The sequence below is a fragment of the Augochlora pura genome, chromosome 1, assembly GCF_028453695.1.
Source record: "Augochlora pura isolate Apur16 chromosome 1, APUR_v2.2.1, whole genome shotgun sequence".
Lineage (NCBI taxonomy): Eukaryota > Metazoa > Arthropoda > Insecta > Hymenoptera > Halictidae > Augochlora > Augochlora pura.
The window spans coordinates 7,757,780-7,781,790 of NC_135772.1; the positions used below are offsets into that span (position 1 = coordinate 7,757,780).

General features: G+C 35.0%; 1 protein-coding gene across 2 annotated transcripts in view; it reads left to right on the plus strand.

The window, feature by feature from the left end:
* Acj6 (abnormal chemosensory protein 6) overlaps window positions 1–20,639 on the plus strand; it is a 76,079-nt gene extending 55,440 nt beyond the window's left edge. The window contains exons 3-4 of one of the 2 annotated variants that reach the window (XM_078193778.1): window positions 1,526–1,732; window positions 9,275–20,639. In XM_078193778.1, coding sequence (XP_078049904.1) covers window positions 1,526–1,732; window positions 9,275–10,039 — 972 coding nt within the window. In that variant the 3' untranslated portion in view covers window positions 10,040–20,639. The remainder of the gene's footprint in view (window positions 1–1,525; window positions 1,733–9,274) is intronic. The other variant, XM_078193860.1, reaches the window with a different exon arrangement.
* The last annotated feature ends 3,372 nt before the right edge of the window (window positions 20,640–24,011 follow it).

A 24,011-nucleotide genomic window follows, 5' to 3' on the forward strand; every position in this document is an offset into this window, starting at 1 on the left:
TACTTCCATCCAAACTATTTTATGAAATATTTATACATCCATCCAAACTATTTTGTGAAATATTTATATGTAGTATCTCAAATATTAATAAGTTCTATGACTATAAAAACAAATATGCAGAAAGATTTTTTTCAATAATGCAACATATCGTTTAAAATTTCATCGGTTAGACCCCATTTTCGGAAATATAGATACAAACCACCGATTTTAAAGCAAAATCAGTTCAGCGAAAACTATAAAGACATTTAGAAATAATAGCTGTCCGTAAGTATGATTTTTGAAAACTATGAGATATGTGATATTACATTTTTAAGAATATATTCTCATGATTAAAATAAATTTAATTACTTATTTTTTAAAATCGTCACGAAATTAACCATCATCAGTCGTCGGTAAATAATATATTTATTTAGTTGATATACTTAATTGTAACTAAGAGTAATAGTTAAATTTATTCGAGAGAAAAATAATTTAACATGACAATAATTTCAACATCTTGAGAAAATTACGATATCTTGTAATACACTTTAACTAATTATGAAATGAGAGCTTGGGGAAGTCTTAACAGAGCTTAATCTATTCTTTCTTGGTGCAGTAAAACTATTCACGAAGAAAATTGAATTTTATTTAATTTCAACTTCTTCAAGTTTGCTTGTAAGACTGTAAATTTGCATAAACTTCCTTCGTTATTAGAAATTACATGAACGAAGGGAGGAAGTAATTCCTCATTCCCAGCTCTCTCCGAGTACAACAAGCCTGAACTTAATTTCTGACAGATTGAAAAGTTTGAAGTATGTTATGCGGTACATTTTCAAAATTATAGTACAAAGATTTTCTTTCATAAATAAATGCTCTGTTACAATAAGAAAACTACACATAATTGTGGTTGCGTTCGACGAATTTTCTAGCATCACTAATCAACAACTCGAACGTTAACTTCGAAAAATGAAAAAACATTGGAAACCTTTCTAGTTTTACCTATTTCATAAATAGACTGCGAGTCTTCATGCAAATTCGCATTTTCATATGCCATTTTACGAAAATTAAAATTAAAGAAAAGTTTTCTTATTAACTAAAAAAACACTCATTGTAAAAATGAAATAGGAATGTAATTAGATCTTGTTAATTCCATATATATTAATTCCACATTACATAGATGCATAAAGACCTGCAGTCTATTCATAAAACAAAAATTGTTAATCTTGAAAATACCCTAATTACCAGCAGTTTGGCTATGTTTTTGGGGAGTGGAATATCTGAGTGGAAGGGGTTATTATTGATGCACTGATGCGCACGAAATAGAATAAGCCATCTTCTTTTCTCCACTCGTCAATTCTTCTGATCCTAAATCAAAAACTAGTCAGATTGCAAGGTATGAAGGACATTACAAGATTTGTTCGATGGGATTTAGATTCGTTTAAAACGACTTCCTTCGAGGCTTCCTCGTGCTACGAGGAGCAGCTTGAACCTGACTCATGATCCATGATTCTTCAATCAGTGTCACGCGCCGCTTTTAACGTTTCAGGGTGACTTATTCGGGGGCTTGAACAGCGGTCTACAAGACGGCTTACTTTCGAGGGCGGAGGCTTTGGCTGCGGATTTAGGAAAACACAACGCGGGCACCCCAATGCCTCTGAAGCATGACCCCGTCTCCGTCTACCACCATGGAGCCCATATGCCAACCCCCCATCCGAATAACCGGCCGCATCATCAGGTACATTCACACCTCTTTGTGAGTCCGCTTTTTTTGATATACATACTATACACATATGAATATTTTCTGCACAAACACGCGGTCACTATTATTCATTTTATTATTATTCATCGACGAGCAGCCGTTTTCTTTTTGCATGAAAACCATTTCGGTAATTGCGCGAACTCGATTGCGATAGTCTTAGAATGTTGAGGTCGATATCTCGTATAATTTAATATGTACTCTGTCTCGGTCTTAATTTTGCTATTTCATAACGTAAATAAAAGTAGATGTGCCACCATGTAATTTTTCATGGTACGGTTTCGATGTGATCAAGTTTTTGTTAGGTTTTCATAGATGAAAACTGTATTTGAAGAAAGCAGAAAAATATTTTTACTACCACATATTTTGTTGTGCGTCGTAACTATTATGTTAATAAACACTATTTCAGATGGAGTCAACCGCGGTTAAAGAGTAGACGTCAATTAAAAATCCTTTACAAAAGTGAACAAATTTTAAGGTCAATTTTCTCGAAAACGGAGTCCTGGATGAAGAAATGTTATACCAAATTTGTTCTTATATTTTTCACGTATTATCAGCCTCAGTTTGGTTGTACTACAAGTTCCGGCTCACCCTGTATAATATGCATTTGTAATGCCGAAATGTCTAATTTATGTAACGCTAGCAAACACGTATTGCTGTTATTAACGTTTGGGTACATGCGTCAATATGTAATAGAAATATCAAGAAATACTGGTGAACAAAATATGGTTGTCAAAGACGTTCTATGTATAAATTCTTTGCATAAACTTCACCAGTATGTTCCATAGATCCACAAATGATTTATGAAAAAGTTGCAACAAAAACATGAAATGTGAAATTGTACGTACACTTAATGTATGCATTTCAAACTTATGTTTTCCTTTGTTAATATGTATTCATTATAAACTGAATTGCCTTGTGATTTTATTGAATTTTATCCCATTTCTTCAAAAACTAGACTGAAATTACATATCCGTCTTCCACGCGTTTATTACAACTTCCAATAAAGTATTTATGGATATTTTACGAAGCTAATAGAATGCTGGTGAAAAAATATTCGTGTAACATCGTAGATAAAAGCGAGATCTAAGGTACATTTACGACATCTGAAGTACTTTTATAACATATTTTCAAATCACGAGAATCGAGGAAATAGATTGTATTTAATATAATCTTTAATATTTTTGATACCCCGAATAAATTAGTGATTTTACACTTTCAACATTCTCAGCAGGAATATCTCGAGAACTTTTTTCTTCGATTTGACAAAGGAATTATCTTGTGACCTTTTCTTCACCTAGTGCTCCGGACGAGATATGTCATAACCTTTTCTCCTTTGACTGGTGGAGGATAAAATATACCTCGATTTTTTTGGTCTTTTGTCTAGCGCGTTAGTCGAGGCATCACGGATCTATAATTAGTAGACTGCAGATTTTGTGCATTTGTGGAAAAATTGGAGAAATTCCAATGTATCATTTCTAATCTTAAAACGGTTAAACAAATTATCAACTTGCTGTTTAGTTTCAATTTTGTTCAATTGACGCAGATAATTTTTATTTTGCATGAAAATCCGCAGTCTGAGAAATAACGCTTATTTGTTCTGTAAAATCACATATATACATATAAGCTGTTCAATAAAAGCGATGTGTGTGTAATTATTGTTACGTATGATACTATATACAATGTTATCTGTCGAAGTCTTTTGATTCACAAAGAAGTAAATTGAAGCTTTCGTACACAATGATTACTAATCTATTTCTACTATACCAATTTCTTATCCAGAGTGTCAGAAACTTTTAACAAAAGTGTTACACTAAACAATGGAAAAGATTCATTACTGATCAACATTGGCAGTCATCATTGCCGTTCAGAAACCTATTAACCCTTTGGCTACGGCAGACTTTGGCACAGCCATAGTTTTCCGTTAGACATGCATTTCTGAGGAAGTATATTAAAATATTCAAAATATTGAATTCTGTTACATTAAACCAATATTTCTTGAAGTGAACAATAATATTAAGCTTTTTTACAATATATAACATAAATATTACACAATATGTAATTAATCAAATTTAATAATAAACGGGGGCGAAATTTGCTCTTGACGCCTATCGGCGCCTACTGTACCGGGGAGCCAACATGTTTCGGACGCAAATAGACGCCAACAGTAGTCAAAGGGTTAAACAGTTCAATCATCATCTCGTATGTTACAGAGATATAATAATTTACATTGTTCATAAAAAATGCAGTTCTTCATGCCATCGCATTTGTATACAATTATGTTAATTATTTCATTTTATATTTGCTCGTACTTTATCAGTAATAATTACGATAGTTACAACAGCTATGAAACTGATAGGCTAAAGGGATACAATCTACATTACAATGTTATTCATTTTATATCATATGTAATAACAATTATTACACAAAGGAATGGTTTAAAAAGTTCACATAATTTATGTTTTGTACCAGTACTATTATTATACTATTTATGAAATAAAATGAAATGATTTGCATGTTTCAAGTCAACAATAGTTATGCATCACTGTATTTTTATTCATTACAATAGCTAGTATATTGTTGCTAACTTTAACACTAATATATACTAATATATACTAATATAATATAATATAAACGAATATATACTAATATTATATTTCGATTAATACCGGTGTTAGTTGTTCATATTAATTTCATACTAATTATTATAGAGTCTTTTTCACTATTATTACAAATTCTAAACGAGTTCAATTGAAAGCTTCTTTTCTATAAGTGCACATAACTCTGTATTAAAAAATATTTTGTCACATCTTCAATATTTATTAATATTATAATTCGTATCCGCGGATAAAAACGCATACCAACCCATTGTCAGTAAAATTCATAATAATGTGATTAATAAAATACTGCAAACGGAATAAGACTAATATTAATGTCATTCCATTTACATTGTGATAGATTATGGTGTGCGTAAATGGACACCGGAGTATAATAATTTCATTAAAACTTAACAGTTACATCAACGGAAAAGCTTATCAATGAAATAATTATTGTAATAAAGTGCGTTTCCGAACCGCGCTAATGTTCCGCGAAATAAATGTAACGAATTGTACGTGAGTGGTTTTAAATAACTGAAAATAACTGATCATGGGATGCAATTAATTACATTTTTAATCACACTTTATTAACGTCGTGGACGGTACGTACAGCAGTTTTCATTCTCGTGCCTAAATTATTAATATTTTCAATATGCTCGTGAACACGGGTAATTTCATATCTCAAACGGGAAAATTTAATGCCTGATTACGTCAATAATAAATCAATTTAGCAGAGTATCCTTTGGTTTCGCGTTTTAAGATTTTATGCAAAAAGTAAACGTTCAATGATTAAAACAAACCACCAACTCATTATGATGGACAACTATTCTCAAAGTACTATCGTGCGACGAGTAAAAACGTGTATAAAAATTGCAACAACTTCTCTTCGACCAGGATATAATAAATATTTGCTTAAAAATTAGTCACTGGATAATAATGAGCGAGGAAAGCCGTGTCTCTGATCCAATTCAATTACAATTTGCAAGCCGTCGTTTGGGGGTTTTATGCTAATACAAGCAATCTGAGGTTCATGAGTGGAGGATAGTATAGCTGTAGGGTGAAATAACCAATGTGCAGCGACCCGGAATGATCTTTTCGAGCGTAGGGGCGTTGCTCGTGTATTATCTCACCAGTGGGACAATTCGTAACATACTGGGCGGAACGCAATCAATTTTGACGGAGTTTTGTTTGTGTTGTGCCAACCCCAGATACTAGCAAAAATACTGCACTACTACCATTACAAGATGCTACCGAAATTGAATTGGAAAGATCAGAAGCTAAGCGAACAACTTTTTATGGATTTTTCTGGAAAGGAACAATCTCCGGTTCTTTCGAGTATTTCATAAAGGCATCATCCGACTCAAAATCAAAATAACAAAACATATTTGATGTGAAATAATATTCCAAAATGTGAAAATTATATTCCTCAATTTTTCTCCGTTACATTTTCTTACTACCGCTAGTTCTTTATTTCATAACATTGAAAGTACCATGTTTAATTAAATTTTATCATTGAAATTTTTTTCTATATTGTCCCTTTCACATTTATCAATTGGAATTGCTGTTACTATATCGTATCTATACTTAAGAACACATAAAAGACAAAACTCTATTGCAGACAACTGCTCTTGCATTCATTTTACTTCTGTTCGTTAATTCGCTCTATTGCTCTACTACTTATCAGAAATAGTTGTATAAAAGAGCTTTGTTTTAAAATCAACTTCATATCACTAAATATACGCAATAAATATTACAATTTTTAAAAAGCTTGCTACAATATAGGCAGAAAAAGGTCAAACATTTTACAATACCGACAAAAATGGTTGAATTATTCAACTGAGGAACGTATGTGCCATACTGATGTATATAATGTGAAACAATATTATAAAGAGATATGTGAACAATATTACAGTGCTAATTATAAATTAATGGGAACACATGTTGCAAGCCTTACTTAAGTTAGGTGGTTTATTTAAAGATCAATATCATTGTTAAAGTAAGAACGATTCTCGAATGGCGAGAAAATCTCGAATTCCAAAGATACATATGACTAGAAATGATACCCAACAATACTTCAATAAACTTGTAGCAATAACTTTCTCAATCACTCGCACATAAACGCTTACCGAGACAACACAGAATCCCGGTCGTCACAAAAACAACAATTTCAATATTCTCTCTCCAGATCTTGATTACTTATTGATTTACGTATATGATTAATTGCCTCGAGTTCAGACGGATCAACGGCGACCAAATATATTGATAAAGAATCCAACAAGTTCATGGGAGAAATTGGATGAGCCTCGATCAAAAAAAGTTGGTCAACTGTAGATGTCGAGTATATGTGCTGGCCGTCAAGTGGACACGTATGGATCGCAGTTCTGGCTTCCCGCAGTGCGGTGGCCGGAACACCCTCTTCCCGCTTACAGCTAGCCATCTCGCTCTCTTCAAACCGATCTACACACCCGTACAGATGGTCAAACAGCAAGTGTCCCATAAAGTCTGTTTTTATACGCGAGGCTGACGAATTCAATAACGGCGATGTCCTACGGGCTCGCCTAACGCGCAACGTATTACGTTCACGGACGCATGTAACGAGTTTTGTATCATTGGCACAAGTGGCGGGAGCAAACGCGAGAGAAACGGAGAGGAATCGTTGCTATGCGTAAGAGAAAGAGCGATGGCAGGAGGGGAAGAGTGAGAGAGAGAGAGAGAGAGAAAGGAGAGAGAAGGAGGGAGAAATTCGACTAACCCTACCGTCGTGTCAGCATAATGATGAAATATTGCGAAGGTCTCTGGGGCCCTAACGTGTACCCTCTACCTCCGAGCTAGTCCCTCGTTCGCTCTATATTTGCCACCATCCTGTTTCAACCCCGTTCCTTCTTCCTCTTCCGTACAGCTTACCACCACCCACGGCCCTCAGTATTTCTGATATAACTATACTATTTCGTAGCACCCTCCAGACTGAAACCGTGCCATCCAGTTAGCTCGCTGTGCTGCACATTCCCGTGAGAATAAATGTTGCGTACATCAACGTCTCCGTACACACACGTGTCACATTCTGTTCACGGACAACGAATGTTCCGTAAGTGCACGTTCGCACAGGAATTAGGAGACGCCGGCAATTCTTTTAGCAAATTACACACGAAACCATCGCATAGCTAGAATTACGAAGACTTCGCGAATGTTTTTAAGACGATCGGGACACTAGCGTGTAGGACAGAAATTACGTTCTGTCAAAATATGTGGCTACAATAAGTAGGATTTGATTTCCCGAGAGCGGAAACATAATACTTTGATGAATGCGAAGTGAATGTACACTTTAATTGTTGTCTTCTGATTCATAATACTCGGTAAGATTGTCTTGTAAACTAAAAATAATGATTTATATTCATTTAGTATAATAGAAATATCTATAAATAAATTCGTCATTGGAATTGTGATCGAAACACATTTCATTGGTCAGGGACTGTGGCACTTCATGGCAAAAAAAATAATTATAAAACAACAGCTTGAATTTCATAACGAATTTGATAAGATCATGAAAATTAATTTGAAAAATCATATTCTTATACTATCGGAGCGTGCAATAATAATAAATTAACGGGTACATTTACATGCTTAATCTATGCAAAATTTGTTATACGAATATCATTATTGTTTTAAGGAGTCTACCATGTGACCATTACTTGACTTTGTATTAGTCTCTAAGATTCTAGGAGAAAAATATGAAGAGAGCTCATAAATAATTTGTAAGGGGTCGCGCACACTATGCTTACAGTGACAAACATGCTATGTGCTGCGTAATTCTGCATCTAGTTTTTACACGTTTTTCGTAGCTTCTGTTATATCTGTTTCTATAATACATCATTATATGCCAACATTTAATTGTTACTTTCATAATAGAATAAATTACTAAGTTTTCAAACTGATGAATACAAAAATCGTTTGAAAAAACATATTAAAAAATTGCTGTAAAAATATAAATAGCTCCTGAAACCTTTCGAAAACAAATGATTTTTTTTTACAATAATATCAGTAACATCTTAATTAGAAATATTATATAAACCATAACCTCCTTCATTTGAAACAATAAATTCGAAAAATATTATATTAGCCAACCGATACATAAAATCTTCCTGTTACTATCTAAAATGTCGGAGATATATTTTTCATTACTTTTACTATTTTATTTTTATATTAAAATTTGAGTAAATGTTTAACTTGTTTGCTAATAAACCACTTCGAGAACTATGATTCAATATCATTACCGAATCTATATAACGATCTCAATGGCATTAGATAGTTAATGTAACCATGGATTTCTCATCCGTCACTGAATTAAACGTGTATCTTTTTCGAATGTTCATTGAAATATTCAATGTTAATGTAGTTGTAACGATTCTGTTAATTATTCAATTTAAAAAGAATTCTATCTATTATACAATTCCAGTTTGGTGAACCAAAAAAAATTCTTTCTCAAGATAGCGTTATAAAAATAAATATAACTGTTCAAATATTTACGGAAGGAGATTTAAATAAGGAACAACCACGATCCTAAAGATAGCGTTAAAGTGTATAATATATAACATAACCTGCAGCTAAACAAGGTATCAATATTATTCTGCTACACAAATCATACGATCTAAAATATTCGATAAATAATTAAAATATTAAAAATTTTTCGAACAAACAACCCCTAAAAGATTTGGGATACATCCAGACAATGACGGCTACGCTTGGGAAGAATCTCAAAAATCGATTAATTTGGAAAAAAATGCACCCAATAAAACAATGAATAAAGTACAATCCAATGAACTAAAACTGAACGAATCTATTTCACCCTAACGCATCGGAATTTCAAGGCACCCAATTTAGTTGAAACCGTAGAACGTACCCAAAACCCAGCGCGAATTGAAAGTTTGTAAAATCTGTTTTCCAGATGAGTCACCCAGGAATGGAGAGTCTCGACATGTTGGATCCTGCAAATTCAATGACCACGCTGACACCGATGTCAGAGAACACGGGCGGTGGACCAGGTCATCATGCGGGTATCCATGGTCCCTCCGTGTACGGCGGGATGAACGGGATGATGGGACACCATCATCATCACGGAAACCTTGGCGGTGGTGGTGGCAGCGTGCCGCACCCGGCTCACCATCACCCTGCGATGGCTGCAGCCGCGGCCGCAGCTGCAGCTGCAGGTTTACATCCCGATGCGGACACGGATCCGCGCGAGTTGGAAGCGTTCGCCGAGCGGTTCAAGCAGAGACGCATCAAGCTCGGCGTGACGCAGGCGGACGTCGGCAAAGCTCTGGCGAACCTGAAGCTGCCTGGCGTCGGAGCTTTGTCGCAGTCGACGATATGTCGCTTCGAATCTCTCACGTTATCGCACAACAACATGATCGCCCTGAAGCCGATCCTCCAAGCGTGGCTGGAGGAGGCTGAGGCGCAGGCGAAGAACAAAAGGCGGGACCCCGACGCTCCGTCGGTGTTGCCGGCAGGCGAGAAGAAGAGGAAGCGGACTAGCATAGCCGCGCCAGAGAAGCGGTCCTTGGAGGCCTATTTCGCTGTGCAGCCGCGACCGTCGGGCGAGAAGATAGCCGCGATCGCGGAGAAGCTCGACCTGAAGAAGAACGTCGTCAGGGTCTGGTTCTGCAACCAGCGACAGAAGCAGAAGCGCATGAAATTCGCGGCTCAACATTGACCCGAGGGTGGCTTGTGACAGCAAAACTGACCCTATCAGTTGCCCAGTCTCGAGCCGAAACCAGAACCATTGACTGAGTTCCAGGGATGGCCGTAAACACCAGCGGATAACAAGACGCCGAGCGGTTGCATCGCTGCGGAACTACGACGACCGCCGCGCCGGATACATCAGGTGTTCACAACGGCCTGCACCGGCTACGGTACAGTCGTTCGTGTTCAGTTACGAAGACTGCAACCCTCGGATTCAAGTGGGCTGGAAACGGTGGCTCGATACTGTGGCCAAGCGGACTAACGTAGTTCACTGTCACAGGCATGAAACGAATATGCTGCGATCGTCACGTCAGCAACGTGATGTTCTCGACGCGTCTTTTGCGAAGTACTTCATTCGCGGAGAAACGTTCCCCGGATCATCGACTCGCGAGCTTCTTCCCTCGATTTTCGTCGTGGATCCATGAGCAATCGTCGGTCGACGATCTATCAAACAGTGTTTAGTGTTTCTCATGTTCACCCGGGTTTCGATTTATGCGATAGACTTCAACTGTTCACTCTTGCTGGAATGACTGAAGCGGAATAAACAGATATTGGAACGTTATACTTCATATTTCCGATTGATTGCTATGGAAATTTAAATTATGGGGTACACATTCGATGAGCAATCGTTTAACACGTTGACTGCCACGTCGGTCATATATGAACAACCCTTTTTGATCACAAACAAGGTGCTTCTATGTAAAATTTTACTAGTGTTAATGTAGACACCACTTCAATGGTTCAACTTGAACTTTCACTATTTTTTAGCAGTCAATGTGTTAAACTGGATCACCCCTTGGTCTTACGTTCTGTGTAGCAAATGTGCTCATGACAGCTGCTTTTACATCAATTTTTTAGAAGAAAAAGAAACTCTATTTACTTGAAAGATCAAGTGCGAATATCACGCTTGAATGTAAAAAGAAGAAGGTGATATTTTTTTTTAGTAAGACCAGGGAGTTAATATTAATTAACAAGATATAAGAGTCTACGACAATTGAAATAGTCACTAAGAAACAGGAAGCATTTTGTTTATAGTATGCAAAACTGTCATTCGAAGTCGGATAGAAGAGTGCTTGCGGAAACCTTAGACCAAAGCATCTGCAAAGTGAGATAGAATTTGCGAAGTGTATCAGCTACGATCGCGATAAAACCAGTTTACGAGCGCATCCACCCTCGCACCGGCTTATATAAACTCGTTGAAATCGTCGTTGACGCCGATTTCATGACCAAAGACTTCACGAATGTTTTTCAAATTGTTCTTTCTTCTCAATCTTAATTCACTATCGAAAAGAAATGTAAAGCGTTCATCCAACACGTTGAATGCGTCATCAAATTTACGTGAAGTATAAAGTAACTCAAGTAATATCTATCGTCTATCTTCTGGAACATGCTCAATTAACATGTCCCGTTAACGTGTCAGCTGATATTTCTCATTTTTGATCATGACCAAAAATAGAAGAATTCGCAAGCAAAGAATTTACATTCGCGTCGTGAACTGCGAAGTATCTTTAACTCGCGATATAATTGTAGTCTGTGCGGAAGATTATGCAAATTTACACTTTCATCGACGAATTCAAAGACATTGAAATCGAATATTTTCAATTGATGGAAAAACAATCTTTTTCGTTGCAAATCCATGAAATCATACAGTCTATAAGGTAGGACTCGACACCCGGAAAATCATTAGTTTGCCATAATTTGAAAGCAGCCACGAGGGAAGTTTTCGCGAACGAGGAAAAGGCAATCGCAACGAAAAGAGCGAATAGTCATCGACGCGTCTGGAAAAGTACAATTCGAAACATAAAAGTATAAAAGTACGTATTGTTATAAAGTCGACGCGTGGACACGTCGCGCCGAAGAAATAAGTGATATTAATCCTAATGAAGACACTCAGTGCAGTGTAAAAAGTGAAACGATAGAAAAAAGAAAGAAAGAAAGAGAGCACGCACGAGAGAGAGAGAGAGAGAGAGAGAGAGAGAGAGAGAAAGAGAAAGAGAGAAATGAGTGTATGCGTGCGAAAAAAGTAAGAATGAAACATCGAATGTTTAACACTAGGATAAGGTTTTTACTCATTGATTTTACGTTCACGGTACAGAACATCGCGTAAAGATACATCTGCTACTTCCAATCACGTGAAAAGTTTAAGAACAAACCTTGAGGATTACCATGAAACCTTTAACGCATTCGAAAACATCGATTCTCACTTTTCGTGAAACAGATACATTTCGTCGACAAACATTTCACCTTTCTTCACGCAACAAACAACGATTTCATTTAAATGTTCTCACGCAACAAAACATATCAAGGTTTAGATTTATAAAATAAAACGTCAGATGTGACATTAAGATACGATAACACTAGATTTTTATTGAATCGGAATCTATTTTAATTGCCCGTATCGACGAGAATGGAAAGTTTATATCTATTAACGTATCTATATACTACGTATGTGTAACAATGTATAAAAATCAAAGGTGCTATTACCTTCTACTATAGTTTATCATTTTACGAAAATTATCAACGACTTCAAGGTTTGGAAAATCACAAAAAAAAATAACTTGGGAGAATAATCTACGTTTTGTTATCGTTACGAACCGCACGCGTCTGTTCCAACACACGTTTCATTTGTGGACAATGTGTGAATGAAAATGATGCACGAGATTAGAATGAACGTAAAACAGAAAATGAGAGAAAGAGAAAGAAAGAGTGAATGGAAGTAAGAAATCATGACGAAGGAAGAAAGAAATACGAAAACGTGTTATGTAGTGATTTTGGACAATCAGTGAAAAGACTGTATCATATCATATTGAAGCAATACTGTAGTATTAGTCGACGAATTAATGAACTTTATTTGTATTCCACGTGATCGGCCGCGTGTTCCCAATGCGCTGGATAATTGCTTTCGTGCAAAAACCAAGCAAGAAAGAGAGAGAAAGAGAGCGTGAGAGAGACAGAGAGAAAGAGAGAGAGAGAGAGTGAAAGAAGGAAAGTGGAAGAGAAAACGGCGTTCGATTAGCTCCTCTACGAGACGAACCAATCTAAAAGCCAATATTTTCGACGATAAAACACGATTGTTAAGCGCATAACAAATAACTTCATGTAGCGACTCATATGCGATTGGGAGCGTGACGGATCGTTCATCGTATATTGAGAAATTGATCTTTCGATTCTTAAGAACTGTCCGCTGTACTTCGCGGCCTAGCGCAACTTATTTTTGTTCCCCAGCGGTCTCGCTGTCTCCCGCGAGACAACGAGACACTGTCAACGTGAAAATAAACGAAATCCTCGTACGGCTGTGCACGCAGGACCAACAATCACGCGTATGCGACGCTCGGCGAAAATATTCGAAGAAACTTGATAAACGAATTGCTTCTGCTGGAAAACGGGAAAGAAATGTTATAACTTCGAAACGGAAAGAAGCGTGCCAAGCGTGTCGATCACCGGGTGTTGCACGCGCGAGAACACGGTCTAATCGGTAGCTAATCGATCGCTATTGGTGAACCACGAATCAATCGCGGACTACAGTAGTGCCCATTTAGTAGTCGCAAACGTCGTCGTCTCTTTGGCTCGCTCGCTTCCCGAGCACAGTCAAAGACCCTGTGCACATTAGACGGGACAGATGCGTCTATTAAACGAGGATTACTGTACGCCCGAATCCCGTACGACAGACGACGGAAAACAAAGTGATCATGCTCAAATATTCACGTGCACCGAGCAATACCACGGGGACGTTCAGCAGAGAAGGCGGTATATCATTGTAATAGCTAAAAGTGAACGGGAGGTCGGTAGTAATTTTTAAATTGTACATACGTAAAAGGATAAGTATTTTCTAGAGCAATAGTCTATTGCCATTCTACTAGATAATGGAAGAAAATTCTAGTGCAATATAGAGTCTAACGATATTTATATCATTATTATTATTATTATTATTATTATTATTATTACTACTATTATCATTACTATTATCATTGCTATTATCATTATTATGTTACTATTCGTTATTTTACCTTGCTGCCTGAGTTCAGTATGTCGGTATCGTCGCATCCTATCAATTTGAAATCAGATTCGCGAGTTCGCTACAGTTGGGCTGAAGACAATTTTGTTTCTACCTTGTCGGAAAATTATTTTTGTAGACACACCGTGTGGCAAATTATACTTCGCTGATGACAGTAACTATCATCGGAAAGTTTTATATGTTCATTAGTAACATTTTCGACTAGCTACAATCAACTACAGACGTTGGTGAAGCTAAGTTTCTTAGTATTTCGATTCATTCACTTCTTTGAAGTATTACAGTGTCTCATGCAATTATTGTTATGCTTCGAAGTATATCGATGTTATTTGTTTATCTGAAAAACGAATTGGTACGTTCGCATCTGTTGTACAGAGTAATCGACTATTTATGTATTGTTGTCTCTTTGAGGGGTGATTCTACTGACCAAAATAAAAAAAAAACGATAATCAAGACTGACTAAGTTGTGGTGGAATCTTCGATTTAAAATTATTGACGATCAAACAATCTGTCAATGGCGATTCGTGAGTCAGGTAAGTGAGGGCGCAAACTTAAAGACGTACGCAATTATTTTCCTGAAATCTCTGATGCAAATACGCGACGATAACGCAACTATTTTCTCATTAATTCTCAGATATCAGTGTTTATTAATAATATAAGATGAAATTCTTATGCAATTGTCTGGATCGAGATTGTTTCCAAATTTCAGCTACGATCCTTTATACATTAAACACAAACCATTTCCAAATACGAATACATAAAATTTAATTAGGACGAAGAATACCGTATGCAAACTAATTATTAAAATTATTACAAATAATTATTAAAGGCTTTGTATACTAAAACTAATCACATTCGTCACAGAGCAGCAATTTTATGAATTTCAACGAATTTAACGTTATAACGATCTGGTTGAAAACATTGTGAAATATTATAATATTTAATATGAATCATCCCCCAAAAAGATGATCACATATAATTGAACATCATCAGAAGGTAATGAGAAAAAACGCAATATTCAATAATGAATATAGAAAATTGTATTGGACAAATTTCTTGGAAATGTACCTGTAATTCTTCTATTGTTTCTAGGATGAATACTTAATTATTTAATTTCTTCAAATAAACGAAAATATATTTCTTTCCATAAATTAACAATTTTCACCGCTTTTTCAAACAAGTCTAATGAAAATGGAATGTTCCTAAAAAGCAACGATATAATTAAAATGCTGCTAGTGCGACATTTCTACTTCCGTCACGCATCATTCTCTCAATTATCAGTTTTTAATTCAATTTAACTAATAATTGCACATATTAGTTATAGTTTTAAGATAAAATTTCGTTTGACGAAGCAGCTGTGCGAAACAAGACAGGTTGCTGATTTATTTACGTTTCAAGGTGTTTAATTGTTTGTACGTTTTCGATGTATTAAGTCTGCAACACGCTAAACAAATTTCGGACTACCAAGCATTAACAATGTCCTAATGTATATACCTTCGTTTACGTTTTCAATTCACATGAAGGAAATTGCTTGAAATCTATCAACTTGCTACTGTGACCTCATTTTTCGAAGCATTATACACGAAGTATCCGTTTCGTCTATTTTCGTAACATCGATACAAATCGTTTGGTCAATGTCACAATGTTCCTTCTGTAGGTTTTGTCATTCGACGCGTATCGACTCTGGTATTCAGACACATTTACATTTTGATTTGCGTGGAACTTCTTTTTGCATATGCTTTCAGAAAGTTCTTTTTTATCGAAATCAGACATACAACGGACGCGTGAAAAATGTTTCTCTTTCCTCGTGACAATTTGCTACGACGCGACGGTAAGAAACTTATTTCGTAACTTCCTCTATCAGACATGACCGAGTGTTCACACTGGAGGTAGAACATTCAAAAAGACGAACTGTTCTGTAGGTACTAAAGACAGGGTAACAAGCAACAAGTCATATCGCAGGATGCTTTGAATAGTTATTATTATCATAATGTACACCTAGGAGCCTTGCTATTTGGCGCGAGTAGGTATATGTGCCGTGTACATTTTCTTTTAACTAAAAAAAAACGGAATAAGGCAGAACTCTAGGTCACTATTTTGCATACTTGTATATAATAACCAACTACCAACAGAGGTACGAGAACCTTCTGTCGATTCAACGAGTTGTGATCGATTTTCTTATCGATCTGTTTTCTGATTCTTTCTCATTATTTACGCTTCAGACGAAATTCCGAAATTGACTCGTCGACAACGCGGCAAAAAAAAAACAATCGTTATAATTTCGTCGTGTAATATTGCAATAAGAACCAAACAGAATAGTCTCTGAACGAGACGAACATCGTCGTCCCGCGCGCGACACGAAACTGCAATCACGTTCTCATTATTCTGCGTGCCAAGTACTTCGAAGCAACAAGCAACGTTTACAATCTCGTAACAAAGCGCCTACAATATATTCCAATGCATGTACAATCCGGTAATATTCTCGAACTTAATGGTAAGAGGACATAATTGAACTTTTTACTCGTGGATAAATCGGGTGCGAAGCTTACGTATTGTATTATACATATATTCTCTATTTACAAGAACTCCGAGCACATATTTTACACATATATAGGATGATCCATGAGTATTAGTTGCCATTTCAAAGTGCGCGTAACAATCTAGGTTCGCTCACTTTTACATATATGACCAACATACGAATTACGTTTTCAAATTCTCATTTATTCGATGAAATATTGAAAATCTTCGCAGAAACACAAATGCAAGTGTCTATAGGGTATATGTGTAAACGTAGCACTCCAGATTATCTTGATTGTTGTTCGAAATAGACGAAAATGTCTGAAAATGATGTCTTTATTCATTCTTCTTATGCAGTTTCTTGTTTCTATCGCATCAGTAGAATCTTTCAATGACTTGATTCCTCAATCTAAAATTCTATAAATTCCTCAATCTGATTCGCAATTTATGATCGAAATAATTTTACTATATTTTTCGTTATAAATAGCTTTTCATAAATCAATCACTTTGAATTAAAGTGAAAATGATATTGATTTACATAATAAATGCTTTGTGACTTAATTCATGATTTTATTCAAAAATTCTAAATTACAAAATTGATATCAGCGACTATAGAATTAAAGTTCCATAATATACTGAATATTAAATTCACTCGAATTTCCATAGACTGTTATAAATATCTTGAGGTAGAATTAAATGTTTGAATTTGCCTAAAGAATCAAGTTTTTAAAAATAGGTTCACTGAAGGAAAGTTTTGGAATGTAAAATAATGTCAATGCGATTAGAATTTCCTCAGTTTTTCGACCAATTAATGGAATAGTACGAATGAAATAAGAGCAATAACTTCATCATGATTGATGCTTACTATGTAAAAATTACGCAGTAATCTTGTGAGATTAAAAAAATAGTGAAAGTAATTTAAAAGTACAGTTATAGTAACCTTAAATGTAATTGTTTCGATTAAATAACATTTATACGTGCATCCAATAAAACAGTTTTAATTAAATCAATGCGAAATGGACATCATTAACCCTTCCTTTGTTGACTAAACTGCACAATTATAATAGAAAGAATATTTAACGTTTATATTGTTTTGACGACTTCATATGATACAGTTAGGATATAAGAGTTGAACCAATACGAGTACTTTCTATGTAAAATCATAATTTATTTATACGTCGCCATTAAATGTGGTGCAAAATTGAGTCACAAGTATAATTATACAACTGGAAATTACATAAAAATAATTAGCACATAGTTTCTTTCATTTCTAACGGCGATATATAAACGAAAGTATCATTTTCCACAAAAAGTCACTGGTATCGGTACAACTTTGCTGCTATCTAAATGGATGCTATACGAATGGCATTGAGATTATATTTATAACTTGCACTGACATTACATTCATATTGTAAATCGTGTAAAGGTCACTCTTGATCAAATTTTTCATAAATTCAACAATGTGACTCTTGCTCGTACCAAGTACGAAGTACACAATGAAAGGGTTAAAGAAATGAAAGGGTTTCCATGGATCATCCTACACGAAACATATTTGCAAAAGCCGGACAAAGAAACCGAAGTTGCTCGAAAAGGTCGCGTATACCTACATGCGCAAAAGACGAAGATTCTTGTGTATATATATATAAATATATATAAATGTGTATAAATTATTCTTGATTTACGAACGGTCACACGCAGCAGCGGCGATAATTTTTGAACGCTTGACGAAAGCTAAAACTAACAATATAACCGAAGAGTATTATGTTGAAACGTACAATTATAAGAGGGGTTTGTATAAAGGATCTACGAGGACTACTAATTAGTATAAATAATTACTATCAGTAACTAGATTGAATGTTTGTAATAAATCTACAGAAGCCAAAATGAATTGTTAAACATAGAATCTTACTCATAGGTGTATGCGTGATCAGTTTCCAGTAGCCGCTCTTTTTTCGAATCGACAATTACCGTTTAGCGTAAGATCGTTTCAACCACTCTGCATAATTTACATACTAAAGCCCCATCCCCGTTGATTCACCCTTGTTTCGCGTTTTATTTAATCGTAAAGACTCTAACAGCGGCGGCAACGAGGAGAATACGCAAACGATTTTCAGATCAATTTAGAGAACGACTATTTTAAAACGACGAATTAGTAGAGGAGTGGGGCGAGAGGCGTTTTAGAAGCGTAATAATTATTCAAAAATCATAAATACTGTTTACATATCATAGCGAAATGGAATTTCGATACAAGTATACCCCAGCGACCACTGTTATTACAGCATTTGCGTGTCTTTCGTATTTCTAAACGACTAACGCCATTCGAAGGAACGCGCACTGTACACTTATGCGAGATGTATAAAAAACAAGAAACATTCTATCCTGCGTGCCATGTATTGACTATTGAGAGAACAAATCATAAATCGCGCGCAATTAATAATGCATCCTTCTTACGTTCTGTAAATCGTGAAATTTTCTTTGACGTTAAAACGGTTTAACAAACTATAAAAAGAACGAAACACGATAAATCATTCGAGTATAGTTGCAAGCGTTCCAAATGATTTGCTGATTTATTTTCTCAGAGATCATTGTATAGAAAACCAACGCAATTCGGTGATGAGAATGGTTCTGTAAAATAGGACAAGATCTAGTAGGATATATATTGTAAAAGTATCTGAACACCATTTATGAGTAAGACCGTAATTGACCGATATAATAATATAATAAAGACATATCATAAAGTATCAGTTTAATTGCCTGACATTGTAGAATTTCTATGTAAATATGTTGCGTGCAACTTGGATCGGCGTTCCAGGAGAATGGAAAAGTTGTATCGAGTAATTGTTTCGAGATAGATGAACGGCTCACCAAGCATTAGCTAATTATTGTTCGATTCGGGCAGAAGGCTTTCATTATTTGTAATCGTCGTAAAGATTATCACGAGTTTGTATATAATCACGCGTAACTATGTTTGTAAATTGTTATGTAATAATTAATGCACTAGTTAAACTTTATTCGCTTCGGAACCTGTGACGCGAGTCCGCTAATTGGTTACGCTGTCTCGCGACCTATCGTTCGTGTCGTTTCATAGCACTGAGATTTTTCTAATGTCGATCTACCGCGTACGATAGTTTCTAGGGATTTTCATTTTGGATCTGACTGTCGCGACGCACGTGATATTTTAGCAATCCAGCGAAACTAAATGATTATTCCAAAAAAAAAAGATCAATGTTAGTAATAAAAATATTAATAAGAAACATATCGCTGGGTGATATTATTTATTTTGTCACAGTGTTCGTTAAATACACATCTAACATAACTGTTTGCAAATTCCAATTAAATGCTGATGATTTTCAATATGTTAGATGTTGGTGTGCCTGTTAAAAACAGTTTCCAAAAACATATTATTACGAGGATCTAAAGTGTCAACAGGGACTTTCTCACACGTGATTAATAACAAAAGACAATAATACGTTCGTACAAATATCCATGAAGATTACTGATACGATGCACTTGTTAAAAAACCTCAAACAATTAGAACGTTCTCTTATGATTGATATGACATATAATAATAGTTCACAACAGTTCTTGATCTTGCCAGAAATTGTGGGTACCTACATATTTTAACCTATTCTGAAAAATTAATTTTCAAATTATACTTATACTATTGTTATTGATTCGTAATATTTCCACGTAAGAATTATGTCTCACAGATTGCTAAAACGTCACATTGCGTACGACGCGAAACCTCTTCAAACGAACAATGCCTCTAGACTATGAATAGACGTAGATGATTACGAAAGAGCCACTTTTATGAAGATAACAGTCTCTCAAGGACAAATGTGTCGTGAAAAGAAACCGATGTTCTGAGGCACGCCAAATTGCGCGCAATGTAAAACAAAGGAAAACGAATTTTCCTCCATACTGTACATATCATGTGCCATAACTCATTTACCATACTTTGTGTCCAACTTTGTTCCAAGTACCTATTCAACTATAAATATTATAGTATAATAAAGTAAACCTTGATGTTATTGATAAATAATTGGTCTTTCCATTGCATCCTTCTGTACCTTTAAAATGACAAGTTTTTCATTTGTTTGTTTATGCTCGTATGCGCATGTTTAATATTGGAGTCGACGGACGAGTACATAACTTCATGTTCCCTGCACAAATAATTGCATAATTTCCATGTTAATAAAATAAGAATTGTAGTATTATCCATGTGGATCTGTTTGGAAATTCTACAATAAATTTTTCAATTTCCCTTTAATTTAGTAATTTTATTTTTGTAGTACTTATTTTACTTTATTTATATAGTATTTATCTAGTCCAACCAAAATAATTTGGAGAAATTAGTTTTACCGTGAACCGAATGAGTGGGATTAAACAATCCCGGAAATCTTTTATTGTACAGTCTTAATTTATCATGTAAATATATACACATATTATAATGTAGATATCTCAATATTTTATTCTACACAAAAGATAAAAGCGTATTTCGAATCGTTAGTAATTCATTGTTCCAAAATACTATGAAAAAACAACTAAAAATACACATATAAGTAAGTACTTAATAAATAACGATAAATAAGAACATTACGCTACAAGAAATACACTTTCTATGAAAAAGTAGCAAGGTAGATGATCTTAGAAAACTCTTAAAACGTATGAATGTACATTTGTAATCTAAATAAGCAGATTTTATGTTACTAAAAAGGCAAACCAGTTCTCGATAAAACAAATGATGAGATATCATACGATAAACTTCGTTGTCGGCAATAAAAAAGGGCAGAGAAAAAAAAACAGAAAGATCCTGTCATATACAAAAAAAAATTTTATCATAACGCAATATATATTTATGTATAAATCTATACTAAATTGAAGTTTATATGTTAATGTCTTGCTGACACGTTTTCTTATCTAAGTATGTGTCTACGTATCATGTTTACATGAGCAGCAAGTTCAATGTGCGCCATACAATCACGTGCAATGTTTTTATTGAACCGAATCTAGACGCAGCTACATTGCGTGTCATATCGCTATCAAGTATGGTGCAGAATTATAAATTTATGACACGAACACGAGCATACCGTTGAAGAGATTATTTATCCAAATCAAAAAATCGCACTTCAATGCACGCTCCTCATAAAATGGGTAATGTTATCGCCACGACACTTGATAATTATCAAGAAACTTCATGAGTCAACTAACGAAGGTAAAAAGTATCCAATTAATACCATCATATTAATTAGGTTAATACAATTTTCTACGTATCATTTATAGCGAATGAAACTGTTGACTTACACAGTGATTATTCACTGAATTCCATGTACATAATTTTAATTATTTAATTTCTAGCTAATACAAGTAATTTATCAAATAAACATAAAAATAATGATAATTTATTGCTTCTTAAAATATTTTATATTGTTCGGTTAACAGTTTTACTTCTTAAGAATTCTGCATCTATTTTTTTTTATATTCACATATTTGTTTATACCTACGTTTACAAATACTAACTACGGAATATAATTTGATTAATTTATTATTTGTGTGAAGTTACTGTATTTTTAAAACAAATGTGCCAAAATTAAGAAAACATAAATTCACGAATAGATCATCAAATGAGAAAACCAAACAGTGGAATTTATTGACAAAAATATAATTGACCTTTTTTTAGGAACATTTATAATTATATTTATCACTTTTTGCTAACATATTTCCGAAGGTATTCCTTCCAGATACGTCATTTTTCCTACAGATCTTAACATGAAAATCAGCTGCTTGCACTATAATGTGTCAGACTTGTGATGAAGATTTCATACAACATAATCTACTAAATATGAATAATATTCATATTTTCTAAATCGAAACAAAATTTGATTTTTCTGTTATTAAAATTTAGGACTGAAAGTAAATGAAGACATACAAGAAAGAAAAATCGTTTCGTTCTATTAGAGAAATTAGGAAGTACGAACAAGTACTAATGAACGCTGCCTTGAAAGAAATTGTAGTGCAAGGGGTTAATTAGCGAAATCTAAGTAGTCGAACAACAATATTTGTTCACAAGGTCCAAATCGACCCAAGCCCCGCCGTCCGAGTGTTAATATCTCAAACAACCTCTAAGGGGTCACCAGTTCAAACCTCCCCAAAAACTGAAGTAGAAAGATCAAAAGTTCAGTCGGCAATCATGCACATAGTAGCCTCGTAGCTGCAGTTGTCTGGAGTAACCTGTTACAGTGCCATAAGAGAGCTTGAGAAGGAAAAACCCGCGAGGGAAACGAGTTTATAGTATCTGCTGATTAATTGGTACTGCATGTAAACACCGTTCGGTACCTAAGGCTTGTTTGCCTGTGTATACACAGCTCATAAGGATGGAGAAGTATATGGGGGTCGTACAATACGCGAGCATACGCTGACACACCACACTCGTGCACTCAAGCCCGAACATGTGGCAGGCGTGCCTAACTCATGTAGCCTTTGTGTTACAAATCATGTTTACATTATCGCTACACTCGTACGGTACGAACCGATGCACTGTGCTCGCACTCGTTCTCAATGACCCAATAGCCTGGGGAAAACGCGCAGCCAATTTACCCTCGAGCTGGACTTGATTAGTTTAGTTTTTGGATTTATTAGGGCCGACACAGTTTAACCCTGAACTGCCTGGCTCCTGGGATTCGATGGAAATTCTTTGACCAATAATAGCTTGAAAGAAAGAATTCTTAATTCTTCAGGACATATAAACGAAGTTATGGGAATACGTCAAAATTCACTACCGTAGTCCAAGGTCAGAGGTACAGAATAATACACATCATCACCATTTATAATAACGATGATAAGATATTAATGAAAAATTAATATGGAATAACAATAGCGATCCATACTAAATCCGATATCAGACCTTATGTGAATTTTAAGTTCTATTTTCAGAGTGAAGAACAAATTTAGCTTATCAACGAGAAAATTCTATATGGTAGAATTAAAGTATAATGCAAAACTCATTAATATTTGTTAATATGTTCTTGTATTTTCACATTGTATGGATGTAAGTATCATACAATCATAAGCGATTAATTTAATGTAATAGTAATGTGACATCCTCATAATTGTTGAATGCTAATTTATTCTACAAATATTATATTTCAGAAGAACATTTGCACACAGGTTGGAATAGGGTAAAAACAAAATATTGTTCTTACTAGAACTGTAACATTCGATAAGATAGTAAAAATGGCCATTTTCGGTTCTTCAATGCCTTTTCAACCAGTACCCCTTTCTAAACTATCGTGAGAACGACATGCGTTTAAAATCGTATATTTTATTTAAACAGTCAACAAGCTTTATTGTCCACGAACGTTGTAATAGTGCGACTGCAAACAATACAACGTAAATTAATAGAATGCTTCACCTT